This window comes from Neovison vison, chromosome 10 (genome assembly GCF_020171115.1).
Source record: "Neovison vison isolate M4711 chromosome 10, ASM_NN_V1, whole genome shotgun sequence".
Classification (NCBI taxonomy): Eukaryota; Metazoa; Chordata; class Mammalia; order Carnivora; family Mustelidae; genus Neogale; species Neogale vison.
The window spans coordinates 43,350,240-43,373,407 of record NC_058100.1 but is presented as its reverse complement, the minus strand read 5'-3'; the positions used below and the strand labels follow the sequence as shown (position 1 = coordinate 43,373,407).

Sequence of the window (23,168 nt, the reverse complement as noted above, 5' to 3'; positions counted from 1 at the left end):
AGGCTCTGCTCCTAGGGGTTCTAGAACCACCTGGGGACTCCCCCAGATCACAGAAACCTGGCCCCTCCCCAGACACCCTGATGCAGGAGGTCCCAGGTGTGGGCCTGGCATTTTTATTTGCAGGAAAGGAAGCCCCACAGGGCTTCTAGTCAACACTCAATTTGAGAACCATAGGATATTGAGATCAGATATGAGGTGTCGCAAATACCTTCCCGCTAGTCATACAGAGTTAAGATGCCAACGTTTTGATGCATTCATCGTCTTCCATATTTAAGTTAGAGCAGATGGGAGGCCCGTCCTCTGACTCTGCTCCCCACCCCCACCCCCGTATCCTCAGGGAGGAAATGTTTGTGGCGCTGCCTGGCACGCCTCCTGGCCCCACAGGAGCCTTCCCCGAGAGGCTGTCACTGACCAGCTGCTCACGGCTGGGATGGTTTCAAATTGGTCGAGCACTTTCCTGGCCTTCCCAAAGCTTGGGCCCGGGTCTTATCGGGGGCTCCCAGGAAAAAGTGCCTCAGAAGCAGATGCTGTCCACATTGTGTTTCTGAGCAAAGCGAGGCTGGAAGTCATTGTTCTCGGCTTGAGCCTGCACGGGAGTCACCTGAGCTCTGTGGTAAAGGGCAGGCCTGGCGAGCAGCCCGAGAATCTGCATTTCTAACAAGCTTCCCAGAGGAAGACTGAGGTCTCTGCAACGTGTCTCAGACCGGAGGGAGGCCAGTTCTGGAATTTGAGGCCTGTGAGGGAGGGAATTAGCCCTGAAGGGCCATGGACCAGGGCCTCTCCTTCCCTCACCTCCCCTCGGCTGCCTGTCTGCACTGGACAGGTAGTGAGTGAGGAGGGGAAAAAAGAAACCAAGAGGAAGAGAAAGCACAGCGAAAGGAGGGTGACAGGCCCCTGGGAGCTGTTTCCATCTGCTCGTTGATGGGGAAGTGAATTTAAAAACACCATGGAAACAGCTGTGCCTCTCATCTGCTCCCCCGTCTTGAATGCCCTCGACGGGCAGATTGCCACCTGCGAGCAGGAACGCCGAGGCTAGACAGAGAAGCCGGGCCCCGTGGGGCAGTGCTGGTGTCTGAAATGCTGGACGGGGCGGGAGGCTGGAGGTTAGAGAGATGCCCGTCGCGGGGGCGTCGGGGCGGGGGGAGGTCGCTCAGGTCATGATCCCAGGGTTCTGGAATCGAACCCCGGGGTCAGTCTCCCTGCTCAGTGCGGGGGTCTGCTTCTCCCTCTACTGCTCCCCCTGCTTGTGCTCTCTTCTCTGTGAAATAAATAAATAAAATCTTTAAAAAAAAAAAAAAAACAAGTGTCTGTTTGGCGCCTCAGTAGTCAGCAGAACGTTTCACATTGTGTTTCCCTCTGCGGCAAGAGAATTGTACTAGGAACCTTGGTCGCTATCACACCAGCGGCATCTACAGCAGGTCCAACACCACAGCCGTGATTTCTTCGAACCCTCAGTGAAACCCTGCGAGGGAGGCCATAGGTCCCCCTTTCTCCGGGGCAGGGGCCGTGGGTAACTGCCCGTCGTCTCATCCAGCCTGTGTGTGTGGGGCCGGGCACCTGCCTCGGGTCCGTGTGACTCAGGAACACAAGAGCTCACACTCCTGCCACGCCACACTGTTGCAGTAGGTGAGCTCTCTGGGGTCCAGCGAGGGTGGCGAGCTCTCGCCCGTGGGCAGATGACAGGCCTCATGGCATAGCTGTTGAACAGAAACTACCCTAGACATTGGATTGTTGCTGTTGATTTTTTTTTTTTTTTTAATCCCCTCCATCCTGGACAAAACCAGGTCAACCCCACAAACCAGCTGTCAGGATCCAGCTCACTTGCTGGACGGGTTCAGGTTCGCATCTGCCTCTCACCACCCTGAGTCAGCCAGTTCATGTCTCCGTGCCTCCAGCTCCTCGTCTGTGAATTCCCCGTGAGCAGCAGTTTTGAGATGGGACCGGTGCTGGCCCAGGGCCTGGCCTGAGCTCTGTGACCGGTCACGACCAGTCACCGTGCAAGGCCCATGGCCGCAGGCTCTCCTTCCTGCACCTGCCTGGGTTGTGCTGCTGGCCAAGCGCTGCTGCAGCACTGAGGCTACTCGCCTGCAGGCCTTGGTCAAAGAATGAAAAACAGCAAAAAGGGGCGTGGGGGCTCTTCTTCTGGATGGAATCCGGACTCAAGCTGGTTGCTGCGGGAAGGCGCTGGGAGCTCATTCTGTGCTTTGACCGTGGAGCAGACCCCGGCTGGTGCCTAGACTTTCAGTTCTTTCCCCTGAAAGTCAAAATAGGAGCTCCTCCTCTGACTTCCTGTGAACCCTCCTCACGGAGCAGAGGCAGGCCCACGCCGCCCCTCTCGAGGCCTCTGGGGGGCTGCGAGCTGCCTGTGGTGGTCTGAGCCTTCACAGCGGGAGCTCACCCACAGCCGGCGGGGAAGCCTACGCTGTGAAGGACCGTGAGCTCCGTGAGGGGACCCGTCGTGAGTGTGTGACTTGCAGCGAGCTGCAGGCTTATGTCAGGGGCGGGGGGCAAGGAAGGAGGGTAGGACACTTGCTCTGGGGACAGGGCAGGGCAGAAAGGCAGGACCCCGCAGGACACACACAAGCACACACACTCGCACACACACACTCTATCTGCCCTCACCATCTGGTCCTGCCGGCTTCTACACCACTCCGCTTGAAAAATGCTCCCGGGTGGGGCACCTGGGTGGCTCAATGGGTTGAGCGCCTGACCCTTGTTTTTGGCTCTGGTCATGATCTCAGGGTCATGGGATCGAGCCTCATGTCAGGCTGTCCGCTGGGAGTCGAGCTCAAGATTCTCTCTCTTCCTCTCCTTCTGCCCCTCTACTACCCCCCCAATAAAAAGAAAAAAGAAAATGCTCCTAGGTGGTTCCCTTAGGCTCTCCAAATGACCAGATCCAGTGCTTTCATTTCTTCCCTAACTTTATTTGCTCTTTCGACAATATCCAGCACCGTGGACTATGCCCACATTTTTCAAGCCATCTCCTGGGCTGGAAGCTGGGTTACAGGTTATTTCCCTATTGCTTCCTACCTCTTTGGTCACTTTCCTTGGGGTCCTTCCCGGCTCTTCCACCTCCTCGTGTCCAGCACACCCTCCAGGCTCCCTTCCCATCTCCCTTACCACTCTGCCCCTCTCGGGGCATTTTCACCCCCACACTTGGCTTCTGTCACCACCTACTTCCAGCTCTGTCTCCAGCCTAGACCCCATTGCTGAAATGTGACTTCTGACTGCCCACTGGCCAGCTCCCCCAGAGGCCCTTGGGCTGAACACGAGCTCAGTGTCCCCCACCCCAACGTGCTCCTCCCCCTGCATTTCATCCTGCAGCGAGGACAACACCATCCATCTGTCACTCAAGCCAGGAGTTGTCCCCGTTCCTCCCCTACATGCATACAGTCGATCTGCCTCCTACCCCGGTCTCGCTGCCTGCCCCCATCTTCTCCATTCCCCCAGCCACTCCCTCGGTTCCGTTGGTATCATTATCCCCTGGGTTTGAATACTGTAAGCTCCCACCCGCATTCCCGTCCCCTTGGTCATGCTCTGCACCGTTACCAAAGTGACTTTCGAGAGCACAGTCTGGTAATGGGCATCTGCTCAAAGCCTCCACGGGGATGCTGTCAGAAGGTTGCCTCCACCCTTGGTTGTCCTGCTCACCTGTCTGACCACCTGTTTCACAAGGTAACCACACACACACTGCTTCACCAACCTGCAGCCCGTCCCTTGCCTCCCTGCTTTTAACCACAGTCCCTTTCCTCCTAATTCCCACTTGTCCCTTAGAGGTCATTCAGATGCCACCTCTCTGGGAACATTTGCCCTGACCCGCACTCCCTGCCATCCTCATCAGCTCCGGGCTCCTCCTCCTATGTTCCCTGAACATTTAGGGAAAGTTCTTCCAGAGTGATTATCACCCTGAGTAGGGAGAGCTAGTTTACACCTGTCTCACCTGTCCAAGGGGACATCTCACTGTGTCTGTCGTTCTGTCAATGTTGCTGGAGAGGTAAAGAATGAGGAGAGGGGATGCCAACAAATCCAATGCAGACATAGCTACTTAATAAAAACTGTCACCTGGGGTCAAACCAAGAGCTCAACAGCCCAGTGTTCTGGCTCTAACAGCAGTTCCAGTGAATGTTCTGGAACATGAGATAGAATCACAACGTGTCAAGCCGGAAGGGTCATTTAAGGTCATCTGATTTCACACTCTCATTTTAGAGAGGCGGAGCCGATTCCCTAGGTGACACAGCTTAGGAAAACAGTAAGGGGCTCCTAGACAATAACCACCCCCTTCTACACTTTCACTCTGCTGCCCCCTGAAGGGAGAACCGGGAGGGTTCCCCAGAGGCTGCTCCCTTAGAAACACATCATGGCTTCAGCATCTGAGATTAGTTTTAACACTTCTTCTTTACCAATTTATATTCTCAATATTCTCAGAGGTAACAGATAACCTTATTTCACAAGTATCATGAACAATCACGTAAAATTTGTGAATGGCTCACTTTGTCGGAAAGTTTATCTTTATATTGAACACAAGTCAGTCTTGGGTCTAGTCTCCGTCTTGAACATGTGGCAGAGCTCAGAACTCGACACTATTTGGTTTTCAAAGATGAACTGTTTCTCATCATACTCTTCCCTCTGCTGCCTGACATCATGTCCAAAGCTGACTCTTAGCCTGAGCCTTGCCCTTCTGTTTATATGAAACAGTGTGTCACCATTAAGGCCAGTCTTGGTAACAACTCCTTCTTTTTTTCCAGAATGTAGTTATCTCCTCAGCACAAACGATGTCATGCACATTTTTTCGGAAACATATTTTATCTTCTGATTTTTATAAACAAAGAATCTCTCTCTCTTTTTTTTTCTTCTAGAAATCTTTATTAAGCACTTGGAAGAATTTCCGTAATCCCTGACTTCAGCTTGCTCCTGGGAATTGTGGAAAGAAAACACACAAAGCATTTGTCTGAGGTTTGAAATGTTCAGTATGCAAATCTCAGTTTCCTGTCAGGACAGGCCCTGCGGTGGGCTGGTGTGCGTGAGGGATGCTTCCTCCTTTACTACATGGTGATTTACAGCCCTCTAGTGGGTCTTTCACGTAACATTATAAGGGAAGCTGAGGGCCCTGAGGTATGGCTTTGTTCTTTTGTTTGTCCCTTCACTTGTTCCTCCCTCCCTCCCTTCATTCATTTACTCACTCACTCATTCATTCATTCAATGTACCTAAGCCAGTGGAGTGCCCATTTCTGTTCCAGGCACGTTTTAAGAGCTGGAGATACTGCAGTGAACAAAATAGACAGCAACAAAAATCCCATGCATTAGTTACTCAAGACAAAGAAAACAGTGAGTAGAACACATCTGGGGCAAAGACCAGGAACTTGATTATGAACATGTTAAGTTAGAGATATTCACTAGTCTTCCCACTAGCTTCTCTCCAAAATTAGCTTGTGTCTCTGAGAACCCTCATAATGCAGATAATCTCTTTATTTGGGATTTCACCACATTTCCGTTAAAATTGATCACATGAGTAAGAAGACCGTGAGGACAGTGAATTGAACCCTGGGTGTGAGCGAGAAGTTCACGCGTTGGCCCCGTTCTCATAGAACTGCTCAGCTCTTAGTTCTCTGTTCAATGTTATCTTGGTTTCTGTCTCGGTTCTCTATTTTCTTAATTCTGACCACAATTTGTAATGGTTGAGTTTCTCTGTGCACGAGGCACACCAGTACATCTCTCCTCTCCACCGTCAGGACTGCATGTGAGTCCTACTCACTGGGGTATCTTCAGCACCTGGCGGGGTCTCAGTTTATGTTTGTTGAAGATTGAGGGTTTTTGTTGTAATAGGCCAGAGAAGATAGAGCTACACAAGAAGCTAGGGATAAAGACTAGTAAACAGCATATTCTGAATGAGTAAAAAGCACAGTTAATTCCTCTTTTAGGAGAACACTGTGGGTTGAAGGGAGTAGGGAAATTTTGGGGGAAGAAACCGGGTGCAATCCGAGTATTAAAAAATTGGTGGACAATGGAGGAAGGAGAGAGGAAGTGATGGGGGAAGGGGTGTTTCCTGTACAGTGTTCCTGATTGGCCTGCATATGCTCCTTGGCCTCCGGTGTCTCTGTTCTAGTGTCCAGTGGAGCTCTGTCCAGCAGAGTATCCAGTGGACTCTGCTGGGCTGTCTTGCCCTTACTGTCCCCCAGTGGTATGGACTAACTTTGGCTGGTTATCAGGGTTTGTTCTGCCATGTCTATATTACTTTTTTCTTCATCATTGTGATCAAGGCTCCCTTGTCTCTTCTCTAATGAACACCTAGCATATCAACGCCTATCATCACACCTGGCACATAGTAAGTGCTCAATAAATATTTGTTGAATGAACGTATGTGTCTAGATGCCACTCTCCATACTCCTGGGATGGCCGTCCCCCGATATTTTCTGCCACAGGGCTGGGACATTTGAAACATGTGTACTTCAGGGCTCACTCCAGATCCTTGCATGATTATTAATAAACTACTTTCTCATACTTTCATTTAACAAAAATTTATTGCATGCCCCCTTTTACAGGACTTATAATGGCTGCCAGGAGCTTGGAGCTAAGCTACTGCCAGACCCATGTAAACAAATAATGATAAATAACAAGGGAAATATTGATTTAGGTACAAGGGGGTCTGTGAACACTGTAAATGGAAAAATTGCTTGTTTTAGCAAGCTAGAAGGGTTTCCTAGGGTATAGGAAAGTAAGTTGGTATTGAGTATCAAAAGACAAGTTGTATCCTCTAGACAGACTTGGGGGGTGAATGAGTGGTTAAGGGAGTTGGGTGAACAGTATTCCAGGCAAGCGGAAAAACAGATACAAAGGTGATGGTGGTAATAGGAGCTCAGAAAGTGTGCCAGGTTTAGAGAACTGGAGCAAAGCCTGAGAGCAGAAGAGTGGCCAGAGAGAAGGTGCAGGGCTGGATTTGGGGCAGACCAGTCAAAGAGCCCCATGCATGTCAATCTTTAAGAAGTACTAAAATAAAAAATACAGTTTCAATTAGCTCAGACACTTGTGGCTCTTTACATAACTTTTGAAACCTAAATTGGTCCTATTCCCTTGAGGTAAGACAGTGTCCTTGAATGTTATTTTAATAATGCTTCTGGCTGGCAATTCCAATTATGCTGTATTCAGTGCCTGTAAGAAATTCTTTATTTTAAACAGAAACTGGTTTGTAATTCTTATTAATAGAAAATCAAGTTCCTTTCAACTCCATGTTGAACAGATATTTAAAGAAAATTGACCTACTTATGCACTGTCAAATTATTAGTCTTCTGGTAATGGACTATTTCTCCTTGGAGGCCTGGCCCCCCTTCCAGGTAAAAACAGGACTCTTTGATCTGCCTAGGTGAGCGAGGCACCGGGAAGAAGCTATAGCTTATGACATATTGTCAATTAATTATGTGTTTGGCACCCCAAATAACCTACGTGGTAGTCTTTTCTAATAAAAATTTTTTGTAGGAGTCTTAAAGGTAAACCTGACTGTTTCTGTCCTAGAGCCACCATATTTTCCCGCGTATTCCAAAATATCAAGGACTTCCATATTCTACACTGAGGTTTTGCATACATCCTGTGCATGTGAAACAGGACTCTTAAATTTAGTGTTTAAAAATACAGTCTCTCTATGATGACTACACCCTAAAGTCGTGCGTAAGCTTTAAATCATTTCTATGAGCATCTATTGTTTTCAAATCGATTTCTTCTCTTCCTGGCTGTTGGACCTAAAACAAATAATCTAACCTTTCTGTGCTTCCATTTCCTCATGGGAAAGAACACTAATTCCCGCATTATAGGTCTGTGCTGAGGAATCAACGAGACAACACATGTAAAGTGCTTGGCACAGTCCCCGACCACAGTCTGAATCGTTCACCTGTCTTCAGCAGAGCTTCCGTACTCTGCATCTCAGCACTGAGCTGCCAGTCTGCAGTGTGACCCCGCCCAGGCTCGGGGTTCAGGAACCCAGGAGGAGGGCGTGTGCAGAAGAGAGTGCTTAGTGTAAGGGGTCAGAGTGCAAAGGTCAGAAGGTGGCGGGTGGCGGCAGTGTGCAAAGAAGTCCAAGGAGAGGTCCCCGGACTTCGATTACCTTGGCGACCTCAGCGGGAGGGACAGACTTGCGGAGATCCGCCTACACCCGCTTTCTATCGCTCCCTCTTTTTGCTTTAGCTCCGCCCCTTTCTCCCGACGCGGCCGCGGGGCTGAGGGGGAGCCGACGCCGACAGCGACGCCGACGCGGTTGCCTAGCGATGCGCCCTTCCCAGGATGCCTAGGATGTTGTGTTCTTTTAACCAATCAGAGAGGCGAAGCCAGCTCACCGCGGGCCAATAGGCTGCCAGGTCAGGGCCCGCGTCGGTTAAACCGGGCTGGAGACTGGTGCGGCCAGGTAGGTAGTGTGGCTCGGTTACCCCTCCGAGCCGGCGGAACGACCTGCAGGAGGTCTGCGGAGGGCCCGGCCATGCCCACTCGGGCGGAGGACTACGAGGTGTTGTACACCATCGGCACGGGCTCCTACGGCCGCTGCCAGAAGATCCGGAGGAAGAGCGACGGCAAGGTGAGCGCGGGCCACCTCGGTGTCTCCGCCCCTGCAGCGGTTTCGCCCGCCTGCGGCGAGCGCCCTCGGCCCCTGGGATGGCGGAAGAGCGGGAGGCCTGGGGCTCTGGGTCCCCAAGGCGGGTTGCCGGCAAGAGCTTATCTCTTCCAGGTCTGTGTCTGCCCTGGGTCGCGCAAGGGCTGGGAGACTGCACCTGTTAAGATCTCTCTGTTTTTGTTTTCTTCCCTTTCTCTTCCCCTTTCTTCCTTTTTCCCGCCTTGACTTGCTAAGGGCCTCCCATTCGTGACAGGTAGCTGAGTCTTGAGCTCTTTCAGAGTAGAGTATCCTCTTGGACATGGGAAAGAGGCAGGATCAGCAGAACCTGGAGATTTTGTCTTGCAGTCAGAACTCATTTAAAATAATCATTCTTCGGATTTTTGGATTCTTAATTTCCCAGTGTGTGTAGGTAGATCTTATACAGGAAGAAACAATGGAGAGGGAACTGCTGACGGAGGGATCTTTACTAAGGTCTCTCACTCTGGAAAAGTTTGATTGGAATGATGAGGGACTTTGCCCCTGCTCCAGCTTTGACCAAAGTACCTTCCGCCAACCTGCCACAAAGCAACTTAGGGTAAGGGGTTGGGGGAGGCCTAAAGTGCCTCATCCCGCTCTCTCCCGCTGCACAATTTATTGATTGAAATTTAGGGTAAAGTCCAGAAATAAACGCAGGGGTTCTAAAGTTCATTGAAATAAATAAATTAGATGATAATGATCGTGTGAGCTATTTAATAGAGAAGTGACTTCAAAAATTTTTAAATTTTAGAATGCTCATTCTTTGTCTCTGAGAATAAAGAGTTCACTCATATCTTGGAAATTCTTACTTCAGATATTAGTTTGGAAAGAACTTGACTATGGCTCCATGACAGAAGCTGAGAAACAGATGCTTGTTTCTGAAGTGAATTTACTCCGTGAACTGAAACATCCAAACATCGTCCGTTACTATGATCGAATTATTGACCGAACCAACACAACACTGTACATTGTAATGGAATATTGTGAAGGAGGGGACCTGGCTAGTGTAATTACAAAGGGAACAAAGGAAAGGTAAATTAATCTTTTATACTTAAGCTGAGAATGGGCCAAGTTTCATTTCTGTTGAGCATCCTGTTGTAGGATGGGGATGGAGTACTTAGTAATATAAAAGACTGTTCTTATATTTGTTTGTTTGGTGGGTCCACAGTACTTTAGAAAATCCCTGGTGAATGAACATCCCTATCTCATATTGAAAATTTATTTATTTTATTTATTTCCCTATTTGTACACTTTGAAAACTAGATACTTCACATAATCCCATCTTTTTAATGATTTTGTTCAGAAGTTATATATATATGTGGTAAGTTAATCTTTATATGTAATATATGTATATATAACATATACATGTATTATATATAGTATAATATATTAATGTATATTAACAATATATTAATAATATAGTAGTGATATAATACATGTATGTAGTATATGTATATATACATATACATACATATATATAGTAACACAAAGCTGTATAACTGCTTTGGTTTCAGACAATACTTAGATGAAGAGTTTGTTCTTCGAGTGATGACTCAGTTGACTCTGGCCCTAAAAGAATGCCACAGACGGAGTGATGGTGGTCATACCGTGCTGCATCGGGATTTGAAACCAGCCAACGTTTTCCTGGATGGAAAGCAAAACGTTAAGCTTGGCGACTTTGGGCTAGCTAGAATATTAAACCATGATACGAGTTTTGCAAAAACATTTGTTGGCACACCCTATTATATGTCTCCTGTAAGTACTTCAGAATTTAGACACTTTTTAAACATCCTAATGCTAAGCATTCAAATGCCCGGAAATTGAAGTTTTGTTTATTTCTTTGCTTAGTAATATATAATAGCCAAGGAATAATCATGTTGTTCATTTTACAGGAAGAAAATTTACATTTTTGCAAATGGATCATCAGACTGTTAAATTCTTCTGATGAGCAATTAAAGTGAAGCTTTTTTTTTTTAAGATTTATTTATTTATTTGAGAGCATGTGAGCGCCTGAGTGGAGGGAAGGGCAGAGGGAGAGGGAGAGAATCTCAAGCAGGTTCCCAGCTGAGTATAGACCTCAACTCAGGGTTCAGTCCCAGGACCCTGAGATCATGACCTGAGCTGAAACCAAGAGTCAGATGCTTACCGACAGAGCCACCCAGGGGCCCCTAAAGAGAAGCTTTTATTGATGACTGCTATGTGCCAAGTGCTGGGATTACGAAGATGAAATGGGTTTTGTCTCTGGCCTCAAGAGCAACATTTCCTAAAGTGCCTTGGGTCCTGTATACCAGCTTGGACTTATGTGGATTGTTTGTTTAAAATGTAGAGTCCTGGCCCCCAAACTCAAATCCAGTTCTTGCACTGGACTTTGATTCTGCTTCCCCCAACCCCTTCCACTTTTCACTTTGGACTCTGCCTTTTAACACACTCTCTAGATGGTTCTTGGGCATGCAGATTCAGGGCTCAGTTCAGATACATGTTTTTACAGCGTTCACTTCTTGTACTTGTGCTTTTTTTTTTTTTTTTTTTATTTGACAGACAGAGATCACAAGCAGGCAGAGAGGCAGGCAGAGAGAGAGAGCAGGAAGCAGGCTCCCCGCCGAGCAGAGAGCCCGATGCAGGGCTCGATCCCAGGACCCCGGGATCACGACCCGAACCGAAGGCAGAGGCCTTAAAACCACTGAGCCATCCAGGTGCCCCTGTACTTGTGCTTTTTTTAATGCCTTTTTGGGCAGGAGCCCTGCAGCCCACCCACCTTAAGTCTCATTCCCTCTGTTGCTGGATATTTTGTTTCCAAAATTCCTTATCCTTCTAAAGAGCCCTGCTCTGCATACCTTTTTGTGAATTGTTCTTTCTTCCTTTTTGGTTATTTCCTTGGCATGTGGCTCTCAATGAAATTGAAAGGTCAAAGGATATGAACTGTTTATGACTCTGTAGATATTACCTGATGGCTCTTGAAAAGCTTGAAGCAGTAAATACTATCACCAATGTGTTGTATATGAAATCTGAGCAGATCAGGAGGGGGATTTCTTCTTTTTCTTCTTCTTCTTCTTCTTCTTTTTTTTTTAACAGTTCACAAACATTTCCAGGATTTTCCAGATCTTTTTGAGTTATTTTCACCAAGCTGACTGTAGTATAAAACTTTGTAAATTAACAAGTTTGTTTTTGACTACGATTAGACGTTGCCAGAACCCTGTCATTTTCTCAGTGATCAGATTCCAAATAGAAAGGCTTTAACATAAAGGAAAATCATCTAGAAGCGGTTCTTAGAAAACTTGAAACCTTGTGATTCTTTTGTTCCTTTTCCCTCCTGCCCTTATAATTAGATCAGTTCAGCCCTCCATAAGGCATTGATTGTCAGAGGTGGTATCAGATTCACCTGCTGGGAGTTTAAAATACCAAGACAGCTTCTTGACGGTTTTGGTACTTGATTCTGTGCCCTGTGTTGAGAATAAGAACTATGGTAGACTATTACTTTATGTGTGGGAGACAGGCAAATGATTAAACTAGAAAATGAGAATATTAGTTGATACTGTGATTTATACTGTGGACTGAAGGGAAAATACATAAATGGATAATTCAATTAGCCATTTATACTTAGGTCATTTAAATGGCCAGATATATGTATTGGTTATTCTGAAATTTTCTCTGGTTCTTTTAAAATGAGTTTCTATATTATGAATGCCTTCAGGGTAGAGGTTTGAATTATCAGCCCTTGGTCTATCATAGCACAATAACTTTTATGAATGAAAAATAAGTGAATGAATTATATAGGACAAAGTATATTGGGATAAGATAATTATCTTTTTTTCCATTATACATTTGAAGATAAAATACAAAGTACCATCTCTTTTTATTATGATACAGGTTCAGACATAAACTGAATGGGTCTTTTTATTTAATATTTTTGTTACAGATATAAAAATATTTATAATATAAAATTTTTTCCTTTTTTTTTTTTTTTTTAACTCCAAGTCAATATAATCAAACTTAAAGATTCCATTTTTATCTCAGGTCATTTTGTAAGTTTTAAAACAAATTTTTACTCCTACATTTTTACCCTCTCCTTCCCCTTTAGGAACAAATGAGTCGCATGTCCTACAATGAGAAATCGGATATCTGGTCGCTGGGTTGTTTGCTGTATGAATTATGTGCATTAATGTAAGTATGATGAAGACAGATTTCTGGTGTGAAGTTCATAGTCACAGAGGCTTGTCGCCTTTCACTGCATTCAGTTTTTTGAGCATCCTTGTGTATTCCAGTCTGAAAGACTCATACCTTGGGTTAAAATTAAGGTAGATGGACAGCACAGACCTTGTACTCCTGAAACAAATATTACATTATATGTTAATAAAAAATAAAATAATTTTTCAAAAAAAGATAGATGGGCTGGTTAAAAATTATTTACAAATTAATAGTGTGATCCCTGAGGCTGGTTCACACTTTAAACCTGACTTGATGCGTCCCTTGCCAGACTGATGCTTAGCTCAAGGGGAGAACACATAGGTTTGGCCTATGGAAGAGATGAAACAAATCTAGGGGAGAGGTCTGGGGAACTGGAGAATAAGAAAGAGCTCCCATTCTTTTCCTTTTTTTTCTTCTAAACTATTCTGTAGAGCAGTGGTTCTCAGCCAGGGAGCGGGAAACAATTTTTCCGTCCAGGGGACATTTGACAATGTCTGGAGACCTATCTGGATGTCACAGCTAGGAATAGCTACTGGCATCTCATGAATAGAGGCCGGCGATGTTGCAAAACATAGTTGTCAGATGCACAGGACAGGCCCCCTAACAAACATTCTATCACCCTATATGTCTTATGCCAAGGTTAGGCAACTTAGCTGTGGAAGACAGTCTCAGAAGAAACATAAACACAAACTAGCTAAAACTGTGCTCTCGATTTGGTTCCTATTCCGAATTTTCATTTTTACATTAAAAACATTTTTCCCCCAGGCCTCCATTTACAGCTTTCAACCAGAAAGAACTAGCTGGCAAGATTAGAGAAGGCAAATTCAGGCGAATTCCCTATCGTTACTCTGATGAATTGAATGACATTATTACGAGGATGTTAAATTTGAAGGTAAAGACCATAAGATTATATTGTCTGTCTCTCAATTACGTTGTGGAGTAGCATATTTTCTCTCTCGGAGCACTGAGACTGAAGCGGCATTAGCTGTATTTCTTTAGCTAAATCTATTCTGTTAGCCCAAGTGAAAACATGTAAATTTGGCAAATTGTGCCTCCTGGCTGGCCTACCTTCTGTGTTCTCTTTTGTCTCCTCCCTCCCTCTCTGCCCTACTAGCAGATGGTTGGTAGCAAAACAAGATTGCAGAAAAGCTCCAAATCCTCAGTTCCCTTGTCTACCTCACTGTGGCAGGTGGCGAGGGAAGGGGCCACAAATGAAGACTTCATTACCCGGCCTCTCTCTCCAGATCAGAGATCAGAGGTGGGGTGGGGGAGGCCTGGCTAGAAAGAGTCAAGGGGAAATAAAGAGATTCGGTGGAAAAAATCTGGCCATGGGATGTGAAAGGAGGTGTCCTAGGGTCAGGTTGATGTAAGAGTGGATTTCAACGCTGTGGAATTACAAAGCAGGATAATGACCACCTAACAGGACTGAAGTTCAGGGAGAGCGAAGTTCAGGGAGAGAGGATCTCACTTACAGCAGTATTGGGGATGCAAGGCAGGATGTGCCCTAGAGCGGATCTGGACATGCACCAAGCACCAGCTCAGGGATTGAACTTTGGTTAGAAAGGCTAAGTGGGAACAAAGGTAAGCTCACATCTGCATTACTTTGTGGATCCAGAACTGCATGGGTTAATAAAGCCCCCAGTGAATTCCATCTGTCCAGGTGTTTAAGACTCATCCATGAAGGAGTCTTTATGTCTCGGAAATGTACGCAGTTTTGCATGTACCTGCTCTTTTAGGATGAGTATCGTGTCATAAAATCTCGACTGTAGCACTGGACATTTCCCCCCCCAGGATTACCACCGACCTTCTGTTGAAGAAATTCTCGAGAATCCTCTGATAGCAGACCTGGTTGCAGAAGAGCAAAGAAGAAATCTCGAGAGAAGAGGGCGCCGATTAGAGCCAGAGAAGCGCCAGGACTCCAGCCCGGTCTTGGGAGAGCTCAGACTGAAGGAGCTTCAGCTGCAGGAGCGAGAGCGGGCCCTCCAAGCCCGAGAGGAGAGGCTGGAGCGTAAGTCCGCCCGGGGCCGAGCTCCGGAGAGCTCCGCGGGGTTCCCTGGTGTGTTCGATCTGCTTGAATGGAGTATTTGACACGCGTATGTTCTAGAATATTCCTCTAAATACCTGAGAACCCGAACCACGTCTCGTGAGACAGTACACGAGGAGTGCCGACACCTGCATGCTGAGCCTCTTTCTCTGAGCTCGGTCGCTCCGACTGGCGGTCCCTGTGACCCTGACCACCCTACCGCGGGGGCCATCACACTTTCCCTTCCTCCGCATCTTTATACCCTACATTTTTTCCCATTATAAAGGAGCGTTTGTGCATTTGCTGCTTCCGTAATAAAAGCCATCACTTCCGCTTTCTGATATGGCTGAGCCGGCACAGTCAGATGTAAAATTCTGGCACGCGGAGGGCCTCGATGTGTTTAGGTAACTGAGCCGAGCACACGGTGTTCGAGGCCCACAGACTCCCTGAGGGGGATTAACTGATCAGGTGCTAGTGAGTTCTTGACATTGAAAGTCTGTCTACTCCCCTCAGTACAGTGCGGGGTAGCAGCAGCCTGGGGGCCTCACATCAGCTTTTTCCCGTCAGGCCACCCTCATGGCTCAGCTGACTTGGCTTCTGCAGCTGCGAGGTCGATGCCGATTCTAGACACGTTTCTGTTCAAATGAACTTAGAAAGCATCCAACGCAGTCATCTCAGTTTTTACCTCCTGAGGACGGCCGTAGCGTGCTGTGAGAGACGCTTTCTGTGGAAGTATAACCTGTGCTTACCCAGAAACCTTTGCCTGAGGCTTCTGTCAGTAGAATTTGTCAAACAAACAAATCTTTATTAAAACTCCCCCAGCGTTCTGTAGTTTCTACAGCAACTGAAATCCGAACTTCCTAAATTCTGGGCCGTGGATTAAAAAATGTCACTGATCTAAAGAAGTACCTCCTCATTAGTTGTGGGTTTTGTTTTTTTCTTCTCCCAGAAGGAGAAGGAGGGTTTGTCCCGTGAGGTCAGGTAATGCCCGGAAAGTGGACCGTTGCCCATTCTCAGTGGAGAGCAGAGAGGACTTTAGTTGCTTATTTTCCCAAAAGGAGTTGCTCTCGGACAACCTGACCAAAGGCGGAGGCCAACTTCGTATCTGTGCCCAACCCGGTCCTTCTGCGAAAGCCTGCGGCAGCACCGCACACGCTGAGGTGCTGGATCAGAACCCAGCACAGCAGGCTGACGGGGTTTCTGGTCAGAAAACTTCCACGGCGCCCCTGAGGCGCGCTGGTTGTGAGGAGACGTGAGGCGGGGCGGCCGGGTGTGAGCGGCCTTCTGCCCGCCGCCTCCGGCTAACATGGCTCTCGCTCCCTTGCCTTTTTAAAGAGAAGGAACGGGAGCTCTGTGTTCGGGAGAGACTGGCAGAGGACAAGCTGGCGCGGGCAGAGAGTCTGCTGAAGAACTACAGTCTGCTGAAGGAGCAGAAGTTCCTGCGTCTGGCGAGCGGTCCAGGTATGAGAATCGGCTCCGCCAGCAGGAGCGGCCCCCGCAGACACAGGAAGGGCTCCCGCGTCGCCGCCCTGGGGCTTTGATAGCCCTTTTAACTGACCAAGTCTCCCATTTTAACGCGGACTTAATTGAATATATGCATTTCGATGGAAAAAAATGATTTGGTGATGGCAGTGATTTACTTCATGGGTTCACAGACTTGAGGCGATGAGTCATCCTGATTTCGTCTTCAGTTTTATTTACTTCGTCAAACTGCGTGTTCAGTTTTTGAGACTTGGTTTTAAAAGTTAGGACATTTCAAAAAATGGGTATATCATCAAAACTCTACCTTTCTACCCCAAACTCTGTATTATCAAAACTCTACATTTCTCCCCCATTTTCAAGCAGAAATCCCAGCATTTAACTCCCGCCACGTGAGCAGGTCACACATGCCACCTCCTTTACAGAAGTTGTGGCTTAACAGGTGTGATAAACCGACCATAGACTAGGCCTTCACTTTTGGATCTTTGCAAAGACCCCTTCACATTGAAACGTGTGATTGTCAGAATGGTTGGTTGATCTCTCCATGCGCTGCTTGTGTTTCTCCCATTACTCGGCGACGTTGGCGACGTTGGCGACAGTCAGCCTTCCCAGGGCCCTGCCTGTGCGGGCCTTGTGCCCTCGCTCCGCTCTGTGAGAACCCCCCGCCGTGGGCCAGCTCTGACGGGCCTTCTCCACTCCACAGAAACCCTACCTCCACCTTAATCTAGTCTTTAAGTTGATAGGAAAAGCACAGTGTTAAACCTCTTTTCGCTAAATTTCTTTATGACATAAATTTTTTATAGAGTGTTTTTGTTGGTTTTAAAAATCGAGTGAATTTTCCAGTGAAACAGGCAGAGTTCTCTTATGGCTTTCTACTACCCTGGAGGGCAGCACTGGAGAAGGCTATCCCTTCCATCTGCAGTAAACTGAGAGAGAATCTGGTTACTTCAGTGAGAGTGACAGCATTTTGTGTATGGAACAGACCAAAAAAACTGCTTAAGTTAATCTGATGGTCATAATGACATGATAGAGATATGTGATGGAAGTGAATGAAACAAGAATTATTTAAAACTTGGGCTTCATCTCTTTTGAAATACCTTCTTTTTTCTCAATATTACTACCTACCATTTCAGTAGTTTTAGAATATTTATTCCAGTTTTCCCTTAATGCCACCCACAAAGACAAAGTAGGCTGAAATTATGATCCCTGTGGTAGAGGTAGGAGACATTTTTATCCGGGTAAGTTTCACGCATCAAACCTGTTGTCCAGAATTCTTGAAGGTCCTGCCAGGTCTGCTCCTCTGGGGAAAGAGCTTATTTCTGTCTTGCCCTGAGAGTCTTTGGACAAAGTCTGGGAAGAACTAGAGCAGGATGATGTGTTTCAATATAGGATATAGAAATATATATAACTATATATATTTATATATAATATATAAATTGAAAATATGTATTATAAATTGTAAATATATAGAAATATATAAATAATATTAAAAATATTATGAAGGGGCACCTGGGTGGCTCAGTTGGTTAAGCATCTGCCTTCAGCTCCGGTCATGATCCCAGGGTCCTGGGATCAAGCCCCACATCGGGCTCCCTGCGGAGCAGAGAGCGTCCTTCCTGCTTCCTTCCTCTCTGCCTGCCTCTCTGCTACTTGTGCTCTTTCTCTCTGTCAAATAAATAAAATCTTAAAAAAATAAAATATTATGAATATATAAATTGTATACATAAATATAGAAATATGTATATTTCTCTCAATATATAAATATATATATTTTTTTACCTATCTACCTCAATGCAAGTCATGGCAAACACTTGAAATGAGCTGTAGGAATCAAGGAGACCCCCCCCCCCAGGACTAGGAGCTACTTGATGGTAGAGAGCACGGAGAGCACTGAGCACATCAGTCGTAAACAAAGCAGGGACAAGTGGGTGCCCTTGTGCACTCAAGACGGTTAGAAAGATCCTCTCTCTGCCTTCAAGCTATAAAATTCCGATCAGAGGAAAGTATAATATATCAACATCCCAGTGAGCAGCAGCATCTCCGTAAATGCTCTTAGTCTATTTAGTGAAATGTTAACTCATTTTCACTTAGTGAAATACGAATTCTTTTGCTAAACACTTATTTCTTCTAAAACTACCCTATTCGTTAGATCTACAAGTTGACGGTTTATGAAGACAGAGATTTATAATAAAGGTGGACATCTTTGAAGCAGTAGAGTTAAGGTCTGAAAGCCATCAAGCTGGCTTTGCAGCTGGAACAGGCACGTTGTATGGAATGGGCAGGACAACTGGAGGACAGCGCTTCTCTCCGCAGCCTGCCCCCTACCCTGCTCCCCTCCCCACCCCCCCAGATCCCCCAACACCAGTTGGACACCAGAACCTTTCCATTTCTTGGGTCTAGAGTGTCTCCTCAGAGAGCCACATGGATTCTCCCCTCCTCCTTGCATCAGGTCTGCTCACAAGTCACCTTCATCCCTGTAAACACCATCCAGCCCTTCTCTCTCCCTTTCTCGGTGCCCCCGCCCCACCCACATCACCTCAACTATTCCTCCTGTGTGCTTGTTTACTTGTTTATGGTTCTGTCTCCTCCTACGAGAATGGGACCTTTGTTTGCTCCACAATGGCCCATACAGTGAGCTCAGTAAATATTTGAACATAGTTCCTTTAAAAGAACACAAAGGAAAAATAGAAAGTTTCTGGAATTCAAAACTGCGAGTCCCCGATCCCCAGATAGTTCATTCAGTAGCTAATAAGTACATTTTTCTGTATTCAAGTACATTTTTCTTCATATAGAAAACACAATTCGCAGTTTTCAATACACCATTAACTTGAATTACCTTTTCCAACCTGAATTTGCCTAGGTTCTTTTTGAAATAAGTTTCTGCTCAATTAAGCTTCCTTGAAATAAGTGTTCTTGAATATTTAAGCAAAACTATACATGTTTGGGCGCCTGGGTGGCTCAGTGGGTTAAGCCTCTGCCTTCAGCTTGGGTCATGGTCCCAGGGTCCTGGGATCGAGGCCCACATCGGGCTCTCTGCTCAGCAGGGAGCTTGCTACCTCCTCTCTCTCTGCCTGCTTTTCTGCCTACTTGTGATCTCTCTCTCTCTCTGTCAAATAAATAAATAAAAAGTTTAAAAAAAAAACCAACTATACATGTTCTCTGTAAAAAAAACAAAACAAAACAAAAAACCAAACAAACAAAAAAACCAACCTGCTTCCTTACTTTTGGGAAAGTTATGTGTTCTAAGTAGAATAGCACTTGTTTTCAAGAATAGAGATAAATCACATCGGTTTCCAGAGGTTTTACATTATGACCAATGCACTTACCCTTGGAAGAAGAGTTGGCTGTTAAGAGACTGTTCCTTGGCACATTCCAGGATCAAGTTTTTCAATGCTGTGGGCTAAAAAATGGATTGATTTGTGCCAGCATCACGCCCCCAACCTCCTATCCCAGAGAAAATAACACAGGTCCCCAGATTTCCAATGTGAATGGAAAGAATAAATGTTTTTGAGAAGTCTGATAAGTACAGAGGAGTTGAACTTAAAACCCTTTCTCTTTCCTTTCTAAAGAACTTTTCGATCTTCCATCCTCGATAATTAAGAAGAAAGTTCATTTCAGTGGCGAAAGTAAAGAGAACGTCATGAGGAGTGAGAATTCTGAGAGTCTGCTCACCTCCAAATCCAAGTGCAAAGACCTGAAGAAAAGGCTTCATGCTGCTCAGCTCCGCGCCCAAGCCTTGTCAGATATTGAAAAAAATTACCAGCTGAAAAGCAGACAGATTCTGGGCATGCGCTAGCCCAGAGAGAGCCCCAGAGCTGTGTATAGTATGTAGCCTTGCTACCTTTTAAAGATTGATATTCAACTTCTGTAGCTTTACATACTCGGTTCCATGAGCCATGCCTTTCTGTATAGTGAGCAAGATATTTTAGGATTACTTTGGTTGTTCTTCTGCAACAATTGTACAAAATGTACACACCTTTAATTTTTCTTTCTTTATAGAAAGAATGACATTTTCTTGGTGGGTTGGGCTTTTAATCCTGTGTGTGATTACTACTGGAACATGAAATAGGACATTCTAAAGGTTGGGGGGAAATAATGTTAGGAAAAAAAAATAGCCAGGCGTAGCACTTGGTGAGAAGTTTTAAATGACTGAGTGGTGTTCTGACAGTTGTCGTGCCTCGTTGTAAGGTTTTAGATGTTCTTGAGCTTACAAAACCTAATTGGATACAAACCGGCCACTAATACTGTGAACCTCTTGCTTGTAAGTGTCCCACTGGTCTGCAGTGGAAATGTGTCCCCTTTTGTGAAATTCATCACTGTGATGTCTATGTTCTTCCTTTTTATTCTATTTAAGAGTGTTTCAGCTGGCTGTCGTTTACCACCTGTTTCTCCTAAATAAAAAATGCTTTAGTTTTCCTATATTCATGTCTCATGTATTTGTTGATCTCTCAGTGAAGGGTGTCTGTGTCTGTGCTTCCTGGGCCCCAGCAGGCGGAGGAGAGAACATGTGTCTGATGTTCATGAGAGCCAGGATGGTATTTTATTCCCCATCTCATTCATCCATCTAAGCCAGTCATCCTGAACTAGGTCCCCCCCAGCGGACATTCAGCAGTCTTGGAGACAGAAACTAATGGTTGTGGGGAGGGCCCTACTGGGATCTAGTGGGCAGAAGCCGGGGCACTGCTCAATGTCCTACAATGTGTGGGACCATGCTCGCCACAAAATGTCTATTAATAAAGCCATTCCTTTTCCTTTCTCCTTCCTTCCTCTTTCTCTCTCTCTCTCTCTTTCTTTCTTTCAATAGTGCTACTCTTGAGAAATCCGATGGAGGCTAAAATTTGCTGGAACATACCCCACCCTTTCAGGAAACTTCGGTTGGATGGATTCTTTTTTTACATGTCTAACTTAATACAAATCAGGGCTGGCCATGCCCCGCACAGTTTGTGATGGGTTCCTAGCAACGCTAATCTTCCCAGCTTCATGAAATGAGACCGAATTATGAGGGGTTAATGATACATGGGAAGAAACCGCTGCTTTATTGGCTATTTTATGGCTGATTTATTACACAGTTGATAATGCTGTTCCAATAAAGACAAATGATACTATCGAAACAATACTATTGAAGCATAGATACTATCTATGCCTTTAGGAAATACCCACAGATTAAGTCCAACAGGACCACTTTGATATAAATGTTGAATGTAATTTGCAGGGCCCAGTGCAAAATAAAAATGTAGGGCTCTTTAAACAAAAAGCAGGAAATAAGTACCATTAAAAGTACATGAAAACCTTGTCCTTTTTATAAGGTCTCTCTGCTTACGGTGTTATTTGTTATTTAATGTTTGAAGTAAAGAAAAAATTATGAATTATTAGCATGAATTTAGCACTCCTCTTGGCAGTTTTAAATGTAAACAGCGCATTTTGTGCATGTGTAGAATCTGTATTTTTTGGCTCATCCGGGTGGGTGCCTCAAAGCTGAGCATAAGAGACACACACTGATCCCTGTGACTGGCGTCTAGGGACCCCTGGCTGGGTGCTTGCCCAGTTCCTCATCCCTCCAGCCTCCAGACCTGCCTACTATCAGGTGGGAGCAGCCCAGCCAGGCGTCGACCCCTCGGACCCACATACAGCAGATAGGTCGCTCCTAAGCATCCTTATACCTCTAAGCTGGATAAGGGTTCTTGGATCGCCCCTGTCAAGATAAGGCCTCCAGTGGTCACCCACCAGCCTTGCCATGGAGTTGCCAGCCTGGGGGGTGGGGATGGGGAAGGCCTGGGGCAGGGGGGCACTGCTCTCATGGCCTGTCCCGTGAGGCCTCAGGCCCCCAATCCTGGCCTCTCCCTTGCCCACATACAGGAAGGGCGAGTTTTGAGTGATGCAGGGGGAGAAGAGAAGGAGAAGGCCAGGCCATTGGGGGGTGGGGGGGGACTGAGCACGACTGGGAATCACGCAATAGCACAGAACTTGAAAAGACACAGACACTTGGAAATTAAGCACAGACGTTCTCACTGGCTTGTGCTAACGCTAATAAAACCTCTAAAGCTGGGAATGCCTGGGAATATTTGGGCAATGATAACAGATGAAAGGTGATCTCTGATGGCGGGAAGGGGAGCACCCTCCCATATGATCTTTCTCTGGCAACTCTAAGACCCTTTTAAGATGCTTTGCTGGACACCAATCCTATACTCACCATTACAGATTTTACATATTTAAATAACGAGCTTTATCAAGCACGGTTGGTTCCTGGACTTTGGGGAAAAAAAGGGTGTTTGGATCTGATTAAGTACTGCTGTGAGCAGCAGCCACAAGGTGGCGCCATGGCTCCGTTAGACCAGATTCCGACGCGGGCCTGCGGCTTTGGCAATCGGTGGTTACGGAGGGATTCCTTGGCAGGCTTTGGTTAAATGTCTTATTCCTGTTATTTCATCCAGTTCTCACAACGCCCCCTGAGAAATGCGCATCATTAGCGTCACATTCACACGGGGAAACTGAAGCTCAGGGTTCGCAGCTGGGGAGATGCACAGCTGGTTTCTGGACTGTTCTTGACTCCAGAGCTCATGGTCCTGAGTATGACCCTCCACTGCCTGCCTGCACAAGACCGCAAAGGGTCCGTTTTGTCCCCACGTAAGGATGGGGGGTAGTCACAGTCCCTGGGCTTTAGCAAGGACATTTGCATAACCAAGGGAGGGGGGAGTGGAGCAGGTATGGCAGGGCCCAGTGGCCTTTCCGATCTGTGCGCTGGGACGGACGGGTTGGTGTTGGAGGAGGGAGGCGGAGAGGTGGCTTTCGAGGAATCCCCGTAGGACCCCAGGCCTAATGGCTTCAGACCAGTCGCTTTACCTCCTTTCCCCAGCATCTTCCATTCCACCTCCT

General features: G+C 46.3%; 1 protein-coding gene across 1 annotated transcript; it reads left to right on the top strand.

The window, feature by feature from the left end:
• The first annotated feature begins 8,377 nt into the window (after positions 1-8,377).
• On the top strand, positions 8,378-20,716 carry NEK2 (NIMA related kinase 2). Its single transcript, XM_044267126.1, has 8 exons — positions 8,378-8,557; positions 9,423-9,640; positions 10,123-10,363; positions 12,687-12,769; positions 13,559-13,685; positions 14,585-14,801; positions 16,152-16,277; positions 19,865-20,716. Exons 1-8 carry the CDS (start codon positions 8,462-8,464, stop codon positions 20,089-20,091), a joined length of 1,335 nt encoding a protein of 444 aa, XP_044123061.1. The 5' UTR covers positions 8,378-8,461; the 3' UTR covers positions 20,092-20,716.
• The last annotated feature ends 2,452 nt before the right edge of the window (positions 20,717-23,168 follow it).